Here is a 22,716-nt window from a genome sequence, read left to right on the forward strand (position 1 = left end):
TTACTTTGTAGACCAGGCTGGCCTTGAACTCAGAAATCCGCCTGCCTCTGCCTCCCGAGTGCTGGGATTAAAGGTGTGTGCCACCTCACCTGGCCCACTAGCTATATTCTTAACTAACCTTATCATAATAAAGAAAAAGCCACTAAACCGAAAAACAAGGTGGTTGAAGTGTTAATAGCACAGACTATCAGATCCAGTAGTAATGGCAAAATTTGTGTAGCAAAAGAAAAATAAGCAATGCAAAGAGTAAGAAAACACCTACCTCAAATTCTCCAAGAAGTTTAGAAATAAACAAACCTTGTGGAAACTTAGACACGACCTAATCAACAGAAATGAAACAAAGATATAATTGAAAGATTAAGAGCCACATGATAATCCTTAGTTTAACGAATGAATACTTTTATTTTTATCAATTTTTTGTTTATCAATGAATACATTTCCTCTATTTTTGGTGCTGTATTGTGAACAATATCCTCGAACAAACAATTGTCAGACACTTGTTCAAGTTTCAAAAACAGCAAGAGAAGGCTGCCCCAGTGTATCGGGTTTTGCTGCCTGAGTGTGTGGGTTTTCGCCTGTCTCCCACCCAAGTCACAGCACCTAAGGTGGGAGAATTCAGGGCAGAGGAACTATGCTGACATTTCCTAACTCAGATCAGGACCAAATCCTCAAGGCAGATTACACTGGTCCACTTACACAACAACCATATGCTAATAGTACAAAACAGTAAAGCAGGTACAAATGTGTAAACCAGGATATAAAAAAAGCAGCTAATGTAAAACTGTTATCATTTAAAATGTGGCTGGGAGTAAAGCTATGTACGGAAGTGTCCATTTGTTCGATTCTCTCAAAGGGTAATGAAGTAACTTCAACAATCAAATGTTCAGTGCCTCTGATGGCAACCGTATTACATAAATGTTCAAGAGACTACACTGCAGGTTTTTTTTTTTTTTTTTTTTTTTTTTAAATAGCCAAGGTCCAAAGCAACTCAAACTTTAATTCCTCACAGATCCTCCTAATTGAAACATGGAACAGTAATATTTTGGGCTACACTAACCACGTGCATTACATTTGCAGGACAGAAAATTGAACTGGAAAGATCTTTAACTGTTTGTGAACAATGATTTGTTGGGCAAGGAAAGAAAAAGAGAGAAAGGAATATTTATTGGAAGAACCATTTTCTAAACAATTTCACACCAAAATTTTAGTATACATTTATTATATTTTATACAAAAATTAGTGTTCATATACCAATATCTTAGAAACAATGAGATATAAACACAAAACTAATAATCATTGCAGGCAATTAAATTAAACCACATGTGAAAAATCAATTATTTTTGCTTCCAAGAAAGGGAAAATACTTACAAATTTTATCTTGCGCTTTAGGTCTGGATGAACAGTCCCTCCAGGTCCAATTTGTGCAATTACTGATTTGAATGTGCTCTCCAACTGTGAATAAAAGAAAAAGTCAAATCTCTTAAAAGCCAAAGATAAATGTAAGCAAGTATAAAACGAAATATATTTCAGCCAAATGTGTCAAATTCTGCTCAGTGGTTAAGAGTATTTACTGCTCTTGCAGAGGACCTTAGTTCAGTTCCCAGCCTTTAACCGCTGTGTTCATCTGCATTCCCAGGAATATACTCACACATAGACAACAAAGAGTATGTATATACACATAGTATATGTATACACATAGGTAAGTAATTAAATAATTTAAGTAGCACTGAGACATTTTATATTGTATCAAATATGAAATTTGTATGAAACTATAGACACTGAGGAATATTCCGATACACAGCAGTATCTATAATAGGTTCTACAGTCTCCAGTTAGTTGGATACCTTTGTACAGAAAGGATACTTGCCATTCATATTCTAAAGTTACTTAGTATTACTAAATACTTAGTGACTGCCGAATGCCTGAAAGGGAGGAAGGGGTGTGAGTGCAAGTGAAATGAATGGCCTTTAAAAAGAGCAGTAGGGGAAAGCTCCTTTATGTAATATAAGCAAAGGATGAAAGACATGAGGGGGAAGGGCCAGTGGCAGAGTCACTATCAGTTCTGTGCTCTGGGAATTTGGAAGCAAACTTCTCTCCTGAAAGCACAGGAGAGGAGGAGGGTGGGCAGATATTTGAGAACCTGAATTTGGGAAGTGGAGAGTCATTGAGGTAGATACCCATCATCAACCCCAGGTCTACACACACACACACACACACACACACACACTGTTTGCCAAGTGGCATCAGTAGAAAAACCTGCATTGATAGATGGAAGTTGTATTATAAAATATCCTAACCTCCACGCAAAGGAGTTTCCCTTGGTTACACACATAGCAGAGACTTGTGGCTGGACTCGCAGTATCAGAACTATATTCTGATGACAGATAATTAGACTTGAAGGGTAAACAATCAAGAGACCATGTAACACTCTGGGTAACAACAGCTCATGCTAATCTTTTCTGACTTTAAAAACAAAGATTTACTAAACATGTTGATCAGCTTAGCTACAAAAATAGATACACAGGTTAGTCTCTGGATTGTCTAGCAGAAGAAATGCCAAGAGAAATAAAAAAAGGGCTAGCAAGTGGCTCAGCAGGTAAAGATGATTGTCACAAATCATTCCCTGTGATTCCTGTGGTGAAGTGTTGGAGCCTCCCAGACCTTTGCAGCCACTGTTCTACACCACCTGGGTGATTTCCTGCCAGGCTGGTACCTTGTTTACACCTGCCACTGTCCTGCTAAACAATAGCCTCGGGGCAGACGCTGTTCCCTGCCAATAGGCGCCTAGATTCTACAGAGACAGCATCTCCTGAAGACTGCCTACTGTTTGCTCCTGTACTGCAGCCCCAAAATGGGGGTTAGGGGGAAGGGTTTTTCCCATGCCATATAAACCTGGTACTTCATTAAACTTTGGGCTTTGATCAGGAATTCTTGTCAAGGCCTGGTTATTTCTCCCGCCGTCTTTTCCCTTTCAGCCCAGCCTTTCAGGATGAACCCAGATCAGAGTGTTTCTGTGGTGGAAACACTCAGTGAAAACTTGACTGACTGTGAAGAAAGGAAGGGACAAAGGATGGATGGACCAGCACTTTCAAGATTTCATCAAGCTCTATCTCCTGAAGGCCTTATCTTTAAAAGAGAGCTTTAAGGTAAGCATTCTGGGGGGAATATATAGCAATTCACTCCACAGCAGCTACTGTAACTATCCAAGTAACTGTTAAACTTGGCAATGAAAGTTTACAAGGCTGACTGCTAAACAGCTATAATATAAAAGATCAGGGACTCTGAAGGCAGCCAGAGAAAATACTCAAAATGAAACACGATGGGTGTGGGTGGGTGGTTGGGTTTAAAAAGAAGACTAACAAAACAATGGAAATAAAATACCTGTGAAATAAAACAAAAACCCAGCAAGACCCCTTTGTAATTCTAGAAGGGAAGGGAAGCAAAATGAGGACAAACACTTCCAGACTTCCTGAAACTTGTACAACATAGGTAAAGGAACAAGTCAGCTACCATGACAGGCAGACTGGCTTGTGAGTCCTGTGGGAGCGCTACACGTGTGTGCAGCCAGAAGAGGCTCACGATGACCAAAAGAAAAAAGTGACCACACTGAAAGATAAAGAAGACAAGTCCACAGTGGTGCTTGAAGATTTCAATACCCCTCCTTCAGTAATTCATGGAAAAGTTAGAAGTCAGGGAGACCTTAGAAATTCTGAATGACGGGAGTTAAATTGACTTAGACAGCACAGAAAACTCTGCTCAAAGATAGTAATGCCTTCTTTGGAATTATAAAACATCTACCAAAATAAGCATAGAGCTATATATAGTAAGTCTCGTTAATTTTGTAAGAAATGAACCCTAAGTTTTCTGATCATAATGGAATTAAAGTACAACAGAAATAATTTCTGGAAAAAAATCCCTGAGATTGTTTAAAAATTAAACAGCACTAAACATGAAACAAAACAGAAACCATAACAGAATCAGAAAACATACCACGGGGTGGGGTGGGAGAACAAAAATACATAAAAGTTATTAAGGCAGTATTAGAAAAAAGCCACGGCCATAAATGTTTTAATTGGGAAAGGAGCAGAATCAATTACCAAGCTTAAGACAGAACCAGGGCTGGAGAGCCACTGATAATGAGCACTTGCTGCTTCTTGCAGGGTGCTGGGCTCAGCTCCCAGCACCCACATGGAGGCTCACACGGTTCCAGGGGATCTGCACCCCCTTTTCCTCTTTGGATTCCTCCCCAGCATCAAGCATGTCTGTGGTGCACATATACACATGCAGGCAAAACATACATACAAACTAAAAATTAAAAATTAAAAAAGAGACAAAGAAACCAATCCAAAGTAAACAGGAAATAACAAAGAAGAAAAACCAACAAAGCCCCAAAGCTGGATCTTTTTAACAAGACTGGGGTGGGATGTGTTTGTATGTATATCCTCTCGTTCGTGGGTGTGTGCATGCGTACCTATGTATAAGAGAGAATATTACCATATAGACCTCAAAACTGACTAATAAACACTTTGAACTTTTTTCCAATATATGCTGAGCTAGAGGAAAAGGACAAAGCCTGATTTACCTCTTTAAAGGAAGACAAAATACCTTTACATCTGTTCAAGGAATTAAATATCCACTTTAATTCACAAATTTATTAGCGCAACAGATTGGATCTGGAATTATCTTGGTGGAAATGTTTTTATTTTTTAAAAGATCAATACAACGCTATACAAACTTTTATAATAAAAATAGTCAAGTTTTCTCATGTCTTGAGGCCTACATGCTACTCCAGAATCAAGGCATTATAGGAAAACTATAGAACCACATACCATGAGCATAAAGACAAGAGTCTTTAACAAATTAGAAGAGGAACTCAGTAACATGTAAGAAGGACACTACATGTAACCAAGTAGGAGTCATCTAGTAATGTGTGGTCACATTTTTTAAAATGTGACTTTTAAAGTTTTGTAATCGTCTCAACAAGTGGAGGGGAAAACATGCCAAATAGCATTCAGCTGTGGCAAAGTTCTCAGAAAGTAGGGTTAAGGATGAGTCTCCCCAAGTCAGTATGGAAAATCCACATGTGTAAGACAGGCACAGCAAGCTGGTGTGGCACTGCACACCTTTAATCCTAGCACTTGGGAGGCAGAGGCAGGCAGATCTCTGGCTCAGAGGCCAGCCTGGTCTAAAGAGTGAGTTTCAAGACAGCCAAGGCTACACAGAGAAACCCTGTGTCAAAACAATAACAAAAAGTCAATGCATGTATCAGAGAACTGCGGAAAGACTGAACACAAACACACCCTAGTGGCAGGAACAAGACAGGTTAGAGAGCCCAGCCCAGGTGCGAGGGGAGAAAAGGCATAGGTAGATTAAAAGAAGCAAAACTGTCATCATGAACTTTAAGAAAACCCATCACCCCTAAGGACCAGCTGCAGAACGATGGGACTAGTCAAACCAAGTTTACTAAGAGCCTTGACTCAAGGTTCTAAGACACAGGTTGTATATTAACAATGATTAATTTTAAAAATATCTCTAATACAATAAAAATATGAAAAGAGTGAGGAGTAAGTTTAATAAAATGTACGTGCGAGCCTCATACACTGGAAACTACTGTGCACTGTTAGAGAATTGAAAAATGAAAATAATGAAGAGACATGCTATTTTCTTGAGTTCTGGGACTTATTATAAGAGAATGATTTTTTCTCAAACTCATCTATGATATCTCCAATGCAATTCTAATCGAAATCATGAGACTTAGTTTTGATAAAAAGTAATCAGCAGATTTACATACAGTAAAATACATATGGAAATGCAAAAATGTAGAACAGCCAAAACGATTATAAATAAGAACAAGACTGTAGGACTTAACTTTATAATTCCAAGCTAGTACAAAGTGATAGTGATGAAAATCCCGAGGGGGCTGAAGCAGTCCACTCAACTCGGAAGGGATGCCTATCCCACGGACAGCATTGTAGTTACTGCTGCCCTTACTCAGAAAACTTCAGTTCATACCTGGCATATTATACGAAAAGTCATATGAACTGGTCATAGGTTTAACTATATAACCTAAATCTCAAAAATTCTAGAAAAAAATATAGAAGAAAGTTTTATTATTTTGCACTGAACAAAAATCTATTAGGTAACCAGGAACCATATGAGAAACTGAGAGAAGTAGATTGCCAGAATCAAGGACTTCAACTTTACAGAAGATAAGATTAAGACGAGAAAAGGTGGGCCTGGAGAAAAGGTTCAGAGTATCTGCTCTTGCAGAAGACCCATGTCCATTTCCCAGCATCTACCTGCTGGCTCACAACCATTTGTTAACTCCAGTTGCAGGGGACCTGATGCCCTCTTCTGGCCTCCAAAACCACCAGGCATGCACATGGTACACATCTATACATACAGTAAAGCACTCGTGCACACAGAATAAAATAAATAAATCTAAAAGAAAAATTAGCCTCAAACCATAAACCTGGGAAGAATGTCTGCATCAAAGACAATATTCAAATGGCAACTATGTACATAAAAAGATACCTAACTTCTTGTTCTCTTACTCTTGTTCCTCTCTTGCCTTCTTCTTCCTGCTCTGTCCCCTCACCCTTCCCCTTTTCCCCAATTCCCTCCCCCCATACACATGGCTGGCCTCTACTCCTCTACTCTCTTTCTCTGCCTCTACTATCCCCTTTAACTCCACTCCCCATGCCCTGAATAAACTCTATCCTGTACTAAAAAACAAACAAACAAACAAAAAACAAAAAACCAAGATACCTAACATGGTTATTTGATATATTCTCCAGCATAAAATCAAATAACATAATTCTAAAAAGATGCTGGAAGTGGAGGTACAGACAAGAAGGTATCTGCCAAAAACTACCAGGAGCCATGTAGCTGATAAACCTGCCACCTCTCACCACTCCCTAAATCACTATAACCAGACGAGAGGTTTAGTCATATCTACAGTCAATGAATGGTTAAAAAGAAACATTTGTGTTTATTATTTTATGTAGATAGGTGAGTGTTTGCACATATGTCTGTAACCTGGTGCCAGCAGAGGACAGAAGAGGACAGCAGATCCCCTGGAATTGGAGTTACAGAGGACTGTGAGTCACCACATGCTTAGAATTGAGCCCAGGTCCTCTGCAAGAGCAACCAGTGCCTTTAACAGCCTCTTCAGCCTCAGGTTTCAACTGTTCCAAGGTCAGCTTTCCCATCAGATCCAAGTCATAACACTGCTCAACTAGAAAGCATATTTTCTGGGCATATGCCAAGAAGATGCTCCAATATGTAATAAGGACACATGCTCCAATACATTCATAGCAGCCTTATTTATAATAGCCAGAAGCTGGCAAGAACCCAGATGTCACTCAACAGAGGAATGGATACAGAAAATGTGGTATATTTACACAATGGAATATTACACAGCTATTAAAAACAATTTATGAAATTCTTAGACAAATGGATGGATCTGGAGGATATTACCCTGAGTGAGGTAACCCAGTCACAAAAGAACACACATGATATGCACTCACCAATAAGTGGATATTAGTTCAGAAACTTGGAATACCCAAGATACAATTCACAAAACACATGAAACTCAAAAAGGAAGACCAAAGTGTAGATTCTTTGATCCTTCTTAGAAAGGGCATCAAAATACCCATTGGAAGGAGTTACAGAAACAAAGTGTGAAGCAGAGACTGAAGGAATAACCATCCAGAGACTGCCCCACCTAGGGATCCATCCCATAAACAACCACCATAACCAGACACTATTGTGGATGCCAAGAGCTTGCTGACAGGAACCTGATATAGCTGTCTCCTGAGAGGCTCTGCCAGTGCCTGACAAATACAGAAGTGGATGGTCACAGCCATCCATTGGACTGAGCACAGGATCCCCAATGAAGGAGCTAGAGAAAGGACCCAAGGAGGTGAAGGGGTTTGCAGCCCCATAGGAGGAACAACAATATGAACTAACCAGTACCCCCAGAGCTCCCAGGGACTAAACCACCAACCAAAGAAAACACATGGCTCTAGCTGCATATGTAGCAGAGGATGGCCTAGTTGGTCATCAATGGGAGGAGAGGTCCTTGGTCCTGTGAAGGTTCTATGCTCCAGTATAGGGGAATGCTAGGGCCAGGAAGCGGGAGTGGGTGGGTTAAGCAGGGGGAGGGGGAAGGGTAGGGAGCTTTTGGAGGGGAAACTAGGAAAGGGGATAACATTTGAAATGTAAATAAAGAAAATATTTAATAATAAAATAAAAATAAAGCATATTTTTGGTATTTCTCTATCCCTGAACTTGGGCACCTTACCTGGTTTAATTTTTCAGTGTGGTTCAGCCTTGACACCTCCACTGAATTAAACATGGGGATCTTCTCCATGCTCAGTACTTGTTTGGGGGGCTCCATATTTGAAATGGGTTGTAAAAAGCGTGCCTTCATTACTGGGAATCCTGTAGAATATGACCCCTGTTGTTTCATTCTAAATGGCTGAGTAAAAACTTTACCTTTTGTTAAGAGAGAAGAAAAAACAGTGAATAGCAATTTCTCAGAGGTTTCATAGAAAAAGACTACTGTATACTAACTGCCCTCAGTTTAGAAGGGGAAATGTATATATTCAATAAAACTTATATACTATGTAAGTGATTAGTCATTCATTAAAAAAATACTAAGAAACCATGTTACTGAAAAGATTGTTGCTCTCTAAAACTCTATATAAAAATCAACTGAATATAACTGGGAAGTAGCAATTTATAGGCAAAACCCTTAAAAACTGCATTTCATTTTAAAGACCAAAGAGTGCCCAACCAGGCAGTTTGCATAGAGATACACTTCTCATAGTAGATGTAAGGAAAAGCAAGGGAGAAATGCTCCAAGGGACACAGTCCTAAAACGTATGTTCTCTATTGGGAACTGTGGTCCATAGTACCCTAAAAATCAACACAGTCTAGTGTTTTCTTTACCCCAACGTCGAGTTTACTAAATATACCAATATACCAATTCAGAGATATCAGAAGCTATGGGAAATGAGCCGTGGATGGGAAACATGACTACTTGGAACTAGAAAACTCATCACAGGATTCATCCCTAGAAAAGACTAATTTTCTCTCTGCAGCCATTAACTGCCGGCAGCTGTTCACCTTGGCGTAGATGAAGCCTTCTGAGATGTCCCCACCAGGCTGACGTGCAGGGTCTTGTTTAGGTAACCACATTTTCGAGAGTTTGTGGGCGCGACACAATTATGAATGCTGATGAGCTTACCTGGTGGCCATCCTCTCTGCTTGTCCTCTGATACACTCTTTTTTAGTGTCAACAGAGAACCTGCTCTGGTCTGCTCTACAGAAATGACATCCGAAGCTGCATTCAGCACTTCAAACATAGAGAGGAATCCATACTGCATATACTGAAATGATCGTCCAAAACGCCTGGCAAATGCCTTTTCAAAGTCAGAAAGGAGAACAGGAGACAATGCCAAAAGGTCTTTCAACTCACTCTTCACTACGGCTGGAAGAATGGGGGGCACCCTTCCTCGGTAAGGCACCCGGCCGGAGCAGATGCTGGGTCTTCCCCTTGGCACGGAGTTTCGGACCTTATGGCTCCTTCTCTGCTTTGCAACTAAACTTGCTATTCCTTTGGTGGATTCATCTGGAATGGCTAAGAAGATATGGGGGTGGCGGAGAAATCACTTTCAGGTAAAACACATACTCCATTTACCCTTTGTATCTGCAATTACACGGGCAAATTTTTAACTCTCCAACGAGCCGTGTATGTAGGTAGAGTAACACAACGCGCTCCTGGGTCCATCATTTCTGACATTCTGACCAACAAGTGCTTCCCAACTCCTCTATCAGCTGAAAGATGTTCTATTACTGCTAATCAGTGTCTGGAAGTGTCACTACTTGTCCTTAATGAAATTGAAAATGAGAATTAGGAACTTAAAAATCAGTAATCTGAAACCGTGCAAGTACAGTTTTGTGAATGTCCACTCTTCAGGAGAATGGGAATTTGGGAGACTTGTTTTGGTTTTCCTTTGCTCTCACTTCCCCAACAACCGCAAAGGTACCCCTGACCACCACCCCAGTTAAGATTCTTCGCCCTGGGATACAGGATAACTGTAGAGCTAGAACAATTCTGTACCAAGTGGTACGTTTTAACTATAAAGGCTCACACAGACCTTCCAAAGTCTTAAACCTACCTTTCAATATTACGGTACCATCCCCACAGGGGCAGACACTAACCACATCGGGCATGTCCAACACCAGTTCCATAGTGGACCGATATCCAAGGATTCGGAGGGGTAGATGGTTGCCAACCATCAAAAGGTACTCCTTTTCCAACTGTTGTGGAGTCAAACCATCTTTAGTGGAAATAAGAAGGGACCTTATCTCTTTCCTCAGACAGTCCTGTATACGCTCTTGTTCAGACATCGTGCTACAGGATTTAAGGGGGAAAAATGCTCTTGAGATCAAGTGGTTAAACCATGACAGAACAAAACCCAAAAGCAACCAAGCAAACAAACAAACAAAACCCCTTTAACGACCAGCCTTGGAATATAAAAACTCAGATGTGAGTTTTACAGGGATAAGGCTTGAAGCAGTACCCTGAGTGTTCCAAGGCTCGTGCAGCACAAGCCCTCAGGCCACACTCACTACAAACTCCAAAACTCAGCTTTTAGGGATGAGCCCTCCCAATCCTTGGGGCTGGTATTAAGTCCCAAGTGGCCCGGGCTAATAAGGATGCTTCAAGGATAATCTTAAGCTCCTTAAAGGGTGTCATTCTCCACTGCTGCTAAGTATCAGATGGAATCTCTCAGCGGGTCGCGGTGCAGGAGCGACCTGGAGAAGCGTGAGCCGATCGCAGGCCGCCCGCCGGGTCGCCTCGCTTGACTTGGGAAGGGAGGGGGGTCCCCTCCCTCCCTCAGCCGGTCCTCCCGTCCGCCCCGTGTTCTTCCCGTGACCTGAATCGTGCTGAGGACCACGGTAGCGCATCCCTCTGCGGCCCGCCACTACCTGGCTGCGGCTCGTCCGCCTCGCTCCCTCGCACCCGCGCTGCCGTTGCGCGCCGCAAATCCGGGACGTTCTGGGAGGGCCGCGGAGAACCCGAGCCGGCGAGGGTCTCGCGCGCCTGCGCACTGCGGGCCGTCCGGTCCCGTGCGCCACGTTCCACGCGAGGGGGCGCGGCCGGTGTGACGGTTAGCTGAGACCCGCCGTGAGGATGCGGGTGAGGCCGAGGCCCGGCTCCCCCTCTGAGACGGCGCTGCAACCCGCCGCGCCTACCTCCTCCCGAAGCCGCGGGAAGACGCAGGTGCCGCTGGACCACCCTCCACCTACGCCCTGCGGCGCCGCCCCACCCCGCCCCCGGGCACCTGCGGGAGGCGGGGACCGCGGCGGAGGCACCTGCGGATTCCGCTGAGCCAGGGCTGGTACCCTCCTCGCCCCCGTAGGTCTGCGCTTATTTGGGGGGGAAAAATTAAGAGCGAGTCTGATTCTTGAGAATTACTGCTGAATGGATGGATGGACGGACTTTTGGAATGAAGAACATCCCAGGAGCAATGGAAAGAAGAGAAGTGGGAGACTATGGAGGATAATTTCATTTGGATATGTTTGTTGGATTTGTAGAGTAAACTAGATTGACAGGAGTCCTCAAAAACTAGCAAGTAGAAATGCAGGATATGATTACCTTTCTCTTAACTATATGCACTCTTAAATGGACAACCTAAAAGATACTCAAGGGATTCAACTTAAGAGCCGGAAACTAGTTGGGGTGATGTACACCTGTTGAGCCTAGCGCTCTGGAGGTGGAGAGAGGAAAAACCCAGCTGGAGACTGGGGGGTTGCATAAAGGGGGCGGGATCCCTAAGCACATTCTTCTGCCTAAAACCCATAAGTGAATATTCCAAGAAAACAAAATGTTCCATCAATGAATGAGGAATATTAAAGAATCTCTAAAAAACTAAAACTAGAAAGGATTGATATGCTCGGTTTATAGTAGAGCAGTTGTAGCTGGTAAGTAGAGTAACAGACAAAAACATCCTAAAATGAAAAGTGGACCCAAATATTGCAGCATTTCAATGACAAGTTTTAGAAGGAACATGTCTTCATATTTTTAAGGGCCCACTGAGTTCTCAGAACTAACTAAAACAAAAATCCCTTCTTACACAAAGCCTAGGAAAAAAGGAATGGAGATTTTAGGTATGAACAGCTATCTCTAAAACAGTGTAAATTAGACTGCCATTCGAGTAAAACCTACCCAGCTGAATCTTTTTCCGTTGGCAAGCCAACATTAAGAGAGTGGAGTTAAAATGTTTTCAGGAAATAGCACACTGGATGACTCCCTTAAAAAGGATATCACTTCAGATTCTCATACCCAGTGATCTGTGATAACCAAGGTAATACGCCTAGCACCAAGGAGTCTGTATAGGTTAACTGTATTTTATTCCTACTGAGAAAGTTAACTTTTTCCCTATTTTCAGGCTGTCCTCAAACTTGATGAGATTCTCCTGCTTCTACTATGGACAGATTACAGTGTTTGATACAGGCTGCAATAGAAGAATTGATGAATAATATTCTAGTTTTATTTCTGTTGTTGTGATAAAATACCCTGACAAAAACAACCATGGTAAAAGGGGTTTATTTTAGCTCACAATTCCAAGTTACAATTGATCACTGGGGAAGTCAAGGAAGGAACCTTATGCAGCCTGTAACATCTGCAGCCCGGAGCAGAGAGAAAATACATGCATGCTTAGTGACCAACTCATTTTCTTTTATATGACCCAGGGCTCACAAAAAAGGAGGTGGTGACGTTCACATTCAAGATGGGTCATCAGCTTAACTCACCAAATTAGTAAAGTATCCCACAGGCCAACCTGATGTAGCCAATCCTTGAGATTCTCTTCCTACACAATTCTAGGTTGTGTGGAGTTGACAAACCGTAACAGGTAGTAAGAAACAAAGTTTGAATTTTAAGAACATTACTGGAGAGAGGGGACAGAGAAGAGAGAGCACGCACAGTATGGTGTCGCTTCATTAAGGAGTAGCATCCTCTATTCGGGAAGAGCTGTAACTGGGACCAGCATGGGAACCATCTCCTTGGTCCCTTTCCGTTGTGGTGATACCTCGATATCTCTGCAGGTCTCCTCGGTCCCCTTCTGTTGTGACACCTTGATACCTCTGCAGATCTCCAGGGATTCTTTCTCCACACCACTTGAAGTTTCCTATCACAAAAAGATTCCTTACTCAACATTCAAATATGGCAACACAGGAATTCCATCCACTGCTAAAATTACTTATTCCAACAAGTCACTTGGTAACTAAGACTCATAAGTAGATGATAAATTCAGTCCCACTAGCCCTATGCAAAGGTGAACCTGGACCAAAATGTCACTTATCTCCTAAGCCATATAAGCTTAAAACAGTGATGGCATACAGTGAATGCAATTGTTAATTTTGGAGTTGACAAACAGTGGTCACTGCAAAGTTTGAGTATTTTTATTTTCTCTAGAAGATCTGTCCATAAGAGATCTCAAAGTCTTTTAAGGAAAGTCAGAGATGAAGGTTTGCCATCATTGTGTGACAAAACTTTTTCTAGGGAGATGCCACACATATTGACACTCCCATAGGAATCCCATCACAGACATAGTATAGTTACCACCCAAGAACCAATGAGTTTTATTGGGGCTACTTAAAAGAACAGAAAAGGCTCCCCAGACAGCCAGCTGCATCACCGAAGCCCACCCAACATGGGTGATACCTCACAAAAGCTGGGAACCTGGAACACAACACCCAGCCTACAGGCAGCTAAAAGAACCGAGTTGGAACCGGTTCTTTTAAAGTGACTCCTTTGATCTAAACCTCTCCCAGGCAGCTCTGCTGATTTCTGCTTCCTTCAGTCAGCTTGGCTTAGTTAGAGGGACTCTCAGCCTTTACTGCTTTCTCTGCCAGGGAGGGGCCTAGGGAATCTGGTTAGTTTCAGGTCTTGAAGCTTCTGGGGTTGTTTACCTGCCTGTTTAAAGAGCATTGCTGCAGGATGGAATGTTTCAATCTTGGAAGTCATTTAAGGGATCTGGAATCTGGATTTAGTGCGTAGTATAATTCTTTGTAGGATTCAGGACAGGACAGGACAGGACAGGACAGGACAGGACAGGACAGGAGTCTCTATTCTCAAACCATAAGGCCTGTGCTTTGCTGGTTTGGTTTTGTTGCGACTACTCAAAAGTCTAAGTGGGTTGTTTGTGGAGTTCATCCCTCGGGCCCCACATTTCACCAGAGAACCCTGTAGGTCAGGAGCACTTGTTTTCCCTGTCATGATGGCCAATGGTCTTTTTGTTGTCTGGTAATGAACAGCCTCCACCTGGTCTCCTCACAGCACCAACTGGCTTGCAATCTGGGAGTGAATCCCAATTGCAGCTGCTCCTACACACATTCTTGCCTTAGGAGGAAGGGCAGTAAGAGTTTCTGGAACTTTCTGACAGTGTTGGGGATAAGCCCAGGGCCTTTGTGCATACTAAGCAAGCTCAGGACCCTGAGCTGTTGTGGGGTCCACTTAAACCCAACATAACTCAAATACCAGGTCAATGCAGACGACAAAGATGTAATCAAGCTGATAATGGATTGATCAGGGCCAAACAGACTCCGGAGTTGAACCAGGACCCTGAAGAAATGCTACATTGGATATTTAAAGGCTAAAACCACAAAACAAGGAGGAGCAGGGTGGGCTGTAGCACTGTCCAATCATATTTTGACATAAGGGGTTGAGCAAGAGAGTTTTCATCAATCAGAATGGGACCTGGTTCCTAGGCCTGGGAACATGCAATTAGTTTGACCCTGCCAGCAAGATGGAGAAGTTGTCTTTGATATGTCTGGATTCAGATAACTGTTCCCTTACAAGTTATCCCTGTAATGTCTGAACTCTCTCCTTATAATAGAAGCTGTTCAACTATCGTGAAGTCCCCGACTCCCCTTGGGCCTGGGACCTTGAATTTAGTTTCTCCTTATGATTGCATGGAGTCTAAAAAGGAAATGGTAGTGCTTAGAATAAGTTTCTTTTGTTTGTTCCCAACAGAGCTATAATAGCCTCAGAGAACATGTTGAAGAGCATAGTAAAGGAATGGTTGGTTGAAGCCCATGATAGAATCTATATACATTATTCCTACTTTCCAAGGCTTTGAACATTAATTCCCAGTTTTAGCCATTAGATTCAAGTGTTGTTGACAGTTACCCAAGACTTTGACATCCATCTTAGATATGTTAACCCACTATTATCCCACCACTGGAAGACAACTTTGCTTAAGTCCCCATTAAAAATGTAATTTTTTATATATAAACCTCAGCTTCAGCCCAGGTCTCTGCACTAGCTTCTCCACATCTTTCCTTCAGGTCTCTGTGTGTACGTGTGTTGGAATAAGGGGTCTGTTTCCCAGGCCCGTAGCACTTGTAAGACTGTGAGCAGATTACTCTTCAGTTATTATTTCTGTGTTTCCATCTCTTTATAGATTCTATAACATAAGCGTATGTTCTGATTCATTTTATCTTGCATAGAAAGGGATAGCAAGCCAGGTAGGAGAGAAAACAAAACAAAACAAACCTCTTCCCTTGGTCTGTATCCCTTTCCTGCTTCTCCTTTACAGCCCAGTTTCTGAATTAACAGCGCACTTCAGACTTGGTTTTCTACCATTTCCTCCACCATTCACTAAATAGAAGGCATTCTGCCTCTTGCTCACCCAGAAAAAATTAAAAACGCAGAGTCTCAGTCAGTCAGTGGTAGTACACAACTTTCATCCCAGCAGTTGGGAGGCAGAGGCAGGCAGATCTATGAGTTCAAGGCCAGCCTGGTCTACAGAGTGAGTTCCAGAACAGAACAAGGCTACACAGAAAAATTCTGACTCAAAAAATAAAACAGACTCTCAGACTCTACCCAACTGCACTGAATCAAAAAAGAGGAAGTCAGCTCCAGTAGTGAATTAACCAACCATCTTCTGGAAGGTGGGTCTTTCAGAGAAGCTGCAACTGAGGCTCAGCTCACTGAGTCTGTCAAAACTTTTACTACGTTCCATAATATCAAGAGATTGCCAGGCTGCTGCTGTCATTCACAATGGAACCAAGTTGTTGTAAGTAGGTGCTTAAGGTAGATCCAGAAAATCGCCTTTCTTTCCTCTGAAATATTTTCTAAATCCACACCATCCCATTCCAAAGTCTTGGATCAACTTTCATCAGCCTCACTTCCCTGGACTCTGCTTCTCTCCCTTAGCTGGTCAACCTGACATCTGAAAATTGGGAAAGTCGGACTTAGCACAACTGTATAGCTGCCAGGTCCCAAATGGTAACATTTGAACTTTGATCTAACGCCAATAAACTATGTTCCATGAATGGAATAATCCGCATAGTTATATGTCTACTTCTTTTTATGGACATCATATTTGAAGGCACTAAACGGGAATGAGTACAACATCTTAAAATCTCCCTGGCTCTTTCATCTTGCACACAAGTCAACAGTGAGTCCCTCCTCCTATTTGCCCTATTCTTACAGACGTCACTCTCAACAAACCCAAACAAGGACTGAGGTAGTAAAAGCTTATGAGTGTATAGAATCACCTCAACAAAGGTATGAGCAGCATTTTCAATTATAAAGGCATCTGAAGGAAAACATTGTAGTCACAGAGGAGGCTGCCAGCTCCCTGCTACCCTATGGCTCCTCCACCTCCTGGAATGCTGAACTGGGCATTTTATCACGGACCTTCTTGCATTTCTTTCAGATGCCTTTCATCATCTGTAACCCAACCAACGTGTAAGCAGGTGCTTCTGTTGCTTTAGATATGGAGAAGAAAAATCATAGTTCTTTTCTCTCTGTGAAAGAACTGAAAGGCAGCTCCAGAACTTTCCTCAGTGTGCTGTTCTGGATGGGAAGTATTAACTGAACCAGACTTCTTAAATGGTTGCCCTCTCATGCAGCTTATGACAGACTCAGTGTCAAGAGCTGGATAGATGGCTCAGCAGTTAAGCGCACAGTTGCTGTTCCAGAGGACCAAGGTTTGACTCCCAGCATCCCCACAGCGGTCTGTAACTTTGGTTCCAAGGGATCTGATGTCCCATGGCCTCTATAGGCACCAGGTATGCACAAGGTACACAAACATATGTGCAGTCAAAACACCCATACATAAAAGAATTTTTTTTAAAAAAATTAAAACTCAGGGTCAGAATTGTATTTTCAAGTTACTTGATTACTAAATTTTTATTGTATTCCCTTGGCTATCTAGAACACATGAGAGAAAACAGTAGTTCTCAAGATCAATTTATTTCAGGCTTTCATCACTAAAGTGATGAAATACGGTTTTTTGAGAGGAAAGGAGGCATGTATGAAATCAATATCGAAACTAAAGTGTAAATGAACCTATCACCCTGGACTCCAACTATTGGAGTAAAATTGTGAACCATGCTTTAAAAGTTATCTAGACACTTCTGTTTCAAACAGAAACAGTGGAATACAAGAGAAACCCAAGGACACGTCAAGTTCCCCCAGAGAAGGGTGAGGTAGCCCCTGGGTTTGCAACTGGAAGCAGCTTGGCGGGTGAACTTTGGAAACCCTGAACTCCAGCTTTCAAGAAAGCACGAGAACAGGACCTGGGGAAGAAAAGCGAGCCTTTCTAAACACAGACAGCAGATCCCCTAGTGCCGCGAGTTCTGTCTCACACACTATTAGCTACCTAAGCAGAGCCTGCTGTGGTCTTTCTCAAAGCAACCAGGTGCCAGTGCACCCGGAATCTCCCATTCAGGTCCTCTGAGAGCATTGCATCCTGTCTGTTTTAGGGGTCTGCTGGCACCATTCAGACCCAAGAAGGAACAGCAGTTGGGTTATGTGTGGGCATGGCCACCTCAGGCCCCGCCCTCCGCACCTCCCTCCAGCCAGCAAGGTCCTTAGGGTCCTGGGGTCGCTCCCCAGCCGCTCAGAAAGCTGGGACTGCGATTCTGCCAGCAGCTGGCTCCGGGGTCGCACCCGCTGCATTGAGAATGGACAGCAGGGCGCGGAGCTCTTCCCGAGAGGCCCACGGGAGAAGTGGCAGGTCCTCGTCTAGGGATGACAAGAAGGCAAAAGCTGGGAGGGGCAGCAGAGGCCGCGCGCGCCCGGATGCTGGGGCAGAGCGGCAGAGCGCCGGGCGGACGGAGACCCGAGGGGAGACCCGAGCTCCGGCCGCCACCGCCACTGTAGTGGACGTGGACGAGGTTCGGGGCCCTGGTGAGGAGGGCACGGAAGTGGTGGCGCTGCTGGAGAGCGAGCGACCAGAGGAAGGTATGGAAGGTAGATCCGATGAGAAGAAGGTATGGAGGGTAGACGAGAGATGTCAGACAAGTGCAGCGAGTTGCCAGACAGATGAGTTCGGGGCTTGGGGTAGGGCCGTGGGGGGAGGAGAAGGCGTGAGTTACGCAGTTACTACTTAGTGATGGAGACCAAAGTGCATCAGATGAAATATAAATAGCAACATCGGCTAATACTTTGTCCCTAGCCACCAATTAGGTTGGAAGAGAGAGTTGTCTAGGTGGATCCAATCAACATGTGATTATGGTCATGGACTTGTAGACACAGCACTTTATATGATGGCTCTGAGCATCAACCTTGTGCCTCCCCTTCCCTTGTCCTCGCCCATCAGTCTTAAGTCTAAGACTATTTTAACCTTTCTTCGAAATGACTTCCCCGGACCAACCCAACAAAACCTCAAAGGCAGCAAAGCCAAGTCAAAGAGCCAGACCTGAGTTTAAATTTGAGCCTAGCCACTTCATAGGGTAAACGTGGGAATAAAATAAGCCTTCCAACGCACTTTTGCACAATCTCAGCTAAATCCTTGCAAGCTAAAAAAAGAACACTCTTGTATCACAGTAGAGGATAGGAAGGAAGGTGTCAACCTTTACATCTGTGGGTGCCATATGCTTATGGGGAAAAGTGTATCTACCTCCAGACCTTTTCATAACAAATGTAAGAACAAAGTCACTATGCCCAAATTAAAGGCTAGCAGCTGTTTGAGGAAAGTAAGGGACAGCACATTGTGCTGCCATCTGGTGGCTACACAGAGAGTTAACATTTCCTAATTACCAGCAATGCAATATATGTTGGATCATAGACAGCTACTGTTTGTGGACACCTGCAGTTTAAATGCATCCTGCAGCTCTTGCTTTTTGCCGGATACCCCTCTGGTCCTTAAGAGAGGCCATTGGGTTCAATGCTATAGAAATGCAGGTTGGTATGTACCAGATCACAGCAGGGAAGTAGGCAAGGGAGGGAGCCCCATTTGTGTAGCCCTTTCTATTTAGCAGGCACACACTGAGTGTTGTTTTTGAGTTTTTTAGTTACATATCACAGATGAGAGAAGATGCTTTGAGAAATTAAATAGCTTGCTTGCATTGGCAGAACTTACCAGAGGAATGGGATTAATAGTAGGGGGTGGTGGGGCAGCTTACACGATAGTCTTGTTAATGCTAGAAAGATAGAAAAGCAGGTTCCCAATCCAAACGGTGGGTCACCTTAACTGTCCCAACCCAGCCCTGAGATCCTAGATGCTCTCTGAAGAGTCTGGTATTGGATCAAAGCATCATGGATGTGAAGCACCCCAGTTCCGTGTCATCTTTTTACAGATACAGCCTAATATTATGCTAAATAGGTGACTTCCAAAGACTGCAGAACACCTTAATCCATTAAATAAAGAAACTAAAGGAAGAAAGTCAGACATGGCAGGCAGTACCAGGAACTTGTAGACACTTCACACAGTAAAAACTCAGACATGTCAAGCCTGAGCTGGCGTCTTTAAATGAATATTCCATTTCACCCTTGAACTGATGTATCAGATACAGCTCATGAGCTAGCTATCATGAGTGCAATCAGTCAGCATTCCATTAGATAGGTGAGGAAATTGGGTTTTTCAAAGGTTCTGAGCCATGCCTAAAAGTCATCCATGGACTTTTGAAGTAAGTGGAACTAGAACTGGGACCAACTGGTTTCCCTGGCCTTCCAGTCCCCCAGTTCCCCTTGCCTGTCCAGTTTATTACACCTCCAATTGGCCCACACAGACAATACTCCAGACCTGGGAACTGATCATTTGGATGCCTGGCTCATTCCAATTTTTCCAGACATGTCTCCAGACAGCTCTGACTAACACTAAGCACTAGGCTGACAAACGCTGCTCAGTACATATGACATCTCAATGCCATTGTTTCCTAGGCATCAAGCCCTCTGGATTAGGGGCCTGCGAGTGGCTTCTTGTCCTCGCCTCCCTGATCTTCATCATCATGACGTTCCCCTTTTCCATCTGGTTCTGCATAAAGGTGAGTTCCTACATGAACCCATGAGGTTTTCTGTTGTCTCTTACAGACCAAACCATGCCATTGTCAGTCTGTGATTGACACTTACCTAGCTTCCAAGAGAGTGCTTCTTCCTTCAAGACCAGGCTCAATGTAACCATGAAGCCTTTTTCATTCTGCCAACCTGCCATTCCCTGCCCTGCTTCTAGGTACTCTCTGCTTTCACTTTTACATTTCCCACAGGCAGAATGTTGGTATATGTCTTCTGTCATGGCTAGACAATATGTTAGCAAATCGTGTGTGTGTGTGTGTGTGTGTGTGTGTGTCTTTTTGTTTGTCTTTGTCTATGTGTAAGGGAACACACATACACACACACACACACACACACACACACACACACATACACAATCCCTGTTAGACTGATAGAGCCTTCAGAAGCTTCTTGGTTTATCCATGCTCAATGACACAAGAGCATCTTGGATCGGATTATCTACTTTGACACTACAGGTAACCGTCTCAGGAAGCTTCTACAGACCAGGAAGACAAATATCTTTGGTCCACAAGTGTTTTATATACTAATCCCAGTAGTGAATGAAGACCTGGGTCTGCTCAGGAAGCACAGGCTGAGATTAGAAGCCCAAGGGATTGAGAGACTAGAGAACAAGAATCATCAGGGGATTTCTTTAATGACACTTGGGATAGAAGTGGAAGCATTGGAAAGATCCCTAGACGTGTGTGATACAGCTCTTAAATAGCCATGCCTGAAGTGGATGCTCACAGCCAGCCATTGGATGGAGCACAGGGTCCCCAATGAAGGAGCTAGAGAAAGTACCCAAGGAGCTGAAGGGGTTTGCAGCCCCACAGGAGGAACAACATTATGAACTAACCAGTATCCCCAGAGCTCCCTGGGACTAAACCACAAATCAAAGAATACACATGGTGGGACTCATGGCTCTAGCTATATATGTAGCAGATGATGGCCTAGTTGGTCATCAATGGGAGGAGAGGCCCTTGGTTCTGTGAAGGTTCTATGCCCCAGTGTAGGGGAATGCCAGGGCCAGAAAGCAGGAGTGGGTGGGTTGGGGAGCAGGAGGAGGGGATAGGAGATTTTTGGAGGGGAAACTAGGACAGAGGATAACATTTGAAATGTAAATAAAGAAAATATCTAATTAAAAAAGGACAAAAAATAAATAAAGTAACCTTCATAGAGTCAATTAAAAAAATAGCCACGCCCTAATTAAAAGGGAATCCTAAAGCAAAGTTTCCCTCATAGGACTGCCATACTCATAGGACTGCCATACTCATAGGACTGCCATACTGGGCAGAGACAATTGGGCCCCAGCACGCCCACCCTTCATCGTTCTACATCAGCTAAAGCTGCTAGGGAAGAGTGAGGTTCCAGCCGGACACAGATGCAGTTGGGGCTGCTGTTGCTCATAGTCCTCACAGCAGCCAGTGGCTTTGACAACCCCCTTCCCCTACTTTCCCTACTAGACTGCACTGACTTGAGTCACATGACTTTTTTTTTTCTTCCCGATTGAATTTTTCACATGGTATCTGGTCTTTATTCTATACTGATAGGATGTACTATGTTTGTTCATTTTAGGATGTTTAAAATCCAACTTGGGGGGCTGCTGCAAGAGGTCAGTTGAAGTACCTACTGAAGTACCTACTACCCAAGTGTGTAGACTGAGATTGCTGCACAGAGCCCATACTAAAACAGACAAACAAACAAAACCAGGCACCCTAGTGCACACCTCTACTTCTCTCTAGCACTAGGAAGGTGTCCTAGTTGGGGTTTCTAATGCTATGATGAGACATCATGAGCCAAAGCAAGCTGGGAGGAGAGAGCTTAGTCTGGCCTGGGCTTCCACATCACAGTGCATCTGTGAAGGCAGTCAGGACAGTCCTCCCAACAGAGCAGGAACTTGGAGGCAGGAGCCGAGGCAGAGACCTTGGAGGGGTGCTGCTTATTGGCTTGCTCCTGTAGCTTGCTCAGTCTGCTTTCTTATAGCTCCTGAAACCACCAGTCCATGAGTAACACTGCCCACAGTGAGCTGGGCCCTCCCACATCATCAGTCAAGAAAATGTCCCACAGGTTTGTATATAGGCCAATACACTAAGGACATTTCCTCAGTGGAAGTTTCCTTTTCCCAAATGACCCTGGCTTATATCGAATAGATAAAAAACTAGCCAGCACGGACATGAAGGCAGGTGACTTCTTCATCTAGCCTAGCTTGGTGAGCTCCAGGCCAATGAGAAACTATTAAAAACAAAATGGATGGTGACGGAATAAGAATAGCCAGAGTTGTCCTTTGTCCTATGGCTTCCACATCCACACTTATTCACACACACACACACACACACACACACATACACACACACCAGAGTTGTCCTTTGTCCTGTGGCTTCCACATCCACACTTATTCACACACACACACA

The 22,716-nt window shown here is 43.5% G+C and overlaps 2 protein-coding genes across 2 annotated transcripts in view; one reads left to right on the plus strand and one right to left on the minus strand.

Moving 5' to 3' along the window:
- Tdrd5 (tudor domain containing 5) overlaps positions 1 to 11,051 on the minus strand; it is a 49,357-nt gene extending 38,306 nt beyond the window's left edge. The window contains exons 1-6 of the mRNA XM_021198828.2: positions 11,002 to 11,051; positions 10,188 to 10,423; positions 9,254 to 9,646; positions 8,306 to 8,499; positions 1,369 to 1,452; positions 263 to 319 (exon numbers count right to left, since the gene is read on the minus strand). Of these exons, the coding sequence (XP_021054487.1) occupies positions 263 to 319; positions 1,369 to 1,452; positions 8,306 to 8,499; positions 9,254 to 9,646; positions 10,188 to 10,419 (960 nt within the window). The 5' untranslated portion in view covers positions 10,420 to 10,423; positions 11,002 to 11,051. The remainder of the gene's footprint in view (positions 1 to 262; positions 320 to 1,368; positions 1,453 to 8,305; positions 8,500 to 9,253; positions 9,647 to 10,187; positions 10,424 to 11,001) is intronic.
- A 6,881-nt stretch (positions 11,052 to 17,932) lies between these two features.
- Nphs2 (NPHS2 stomatin family member, podocin) overlaps positions 17,933 to 22,716 on the plus strand; it is a 17,801-nt gene continuing 13,017 nt past the window's right edge. The window contains exons 1-2 of the mRNA XM_021198745.1: positions 17,933 to 18,274; positions 20,195 to 20,298. Of these exons, the coding sequence (XP_021054404.1) occupies positions 17,995 to 18,274; positions 20,195 to 20,298 (384 nt within the window). The 5' untranslated portion in view covers positions 17,933 to 17,994. The remainder of the gene's footprint in view (positions 18,275 to 20,194; positions 20,299 to 22,716) is intronic.

The sequence above is a fragment of the Mus pahari genome, chromosome 5, assembly GCF_900095145.1.
Source record: "Mus pahari chromosome 5, PAHARI_EIJ_v1.1, whole genome shotgun sequence".
In the NCBI taxonomy this organism is placed as follows: Eukaryota; Metazoa; Chordata; class Mammalia; order Rodentia; family Muridae; genus Mus; species Mus pahari.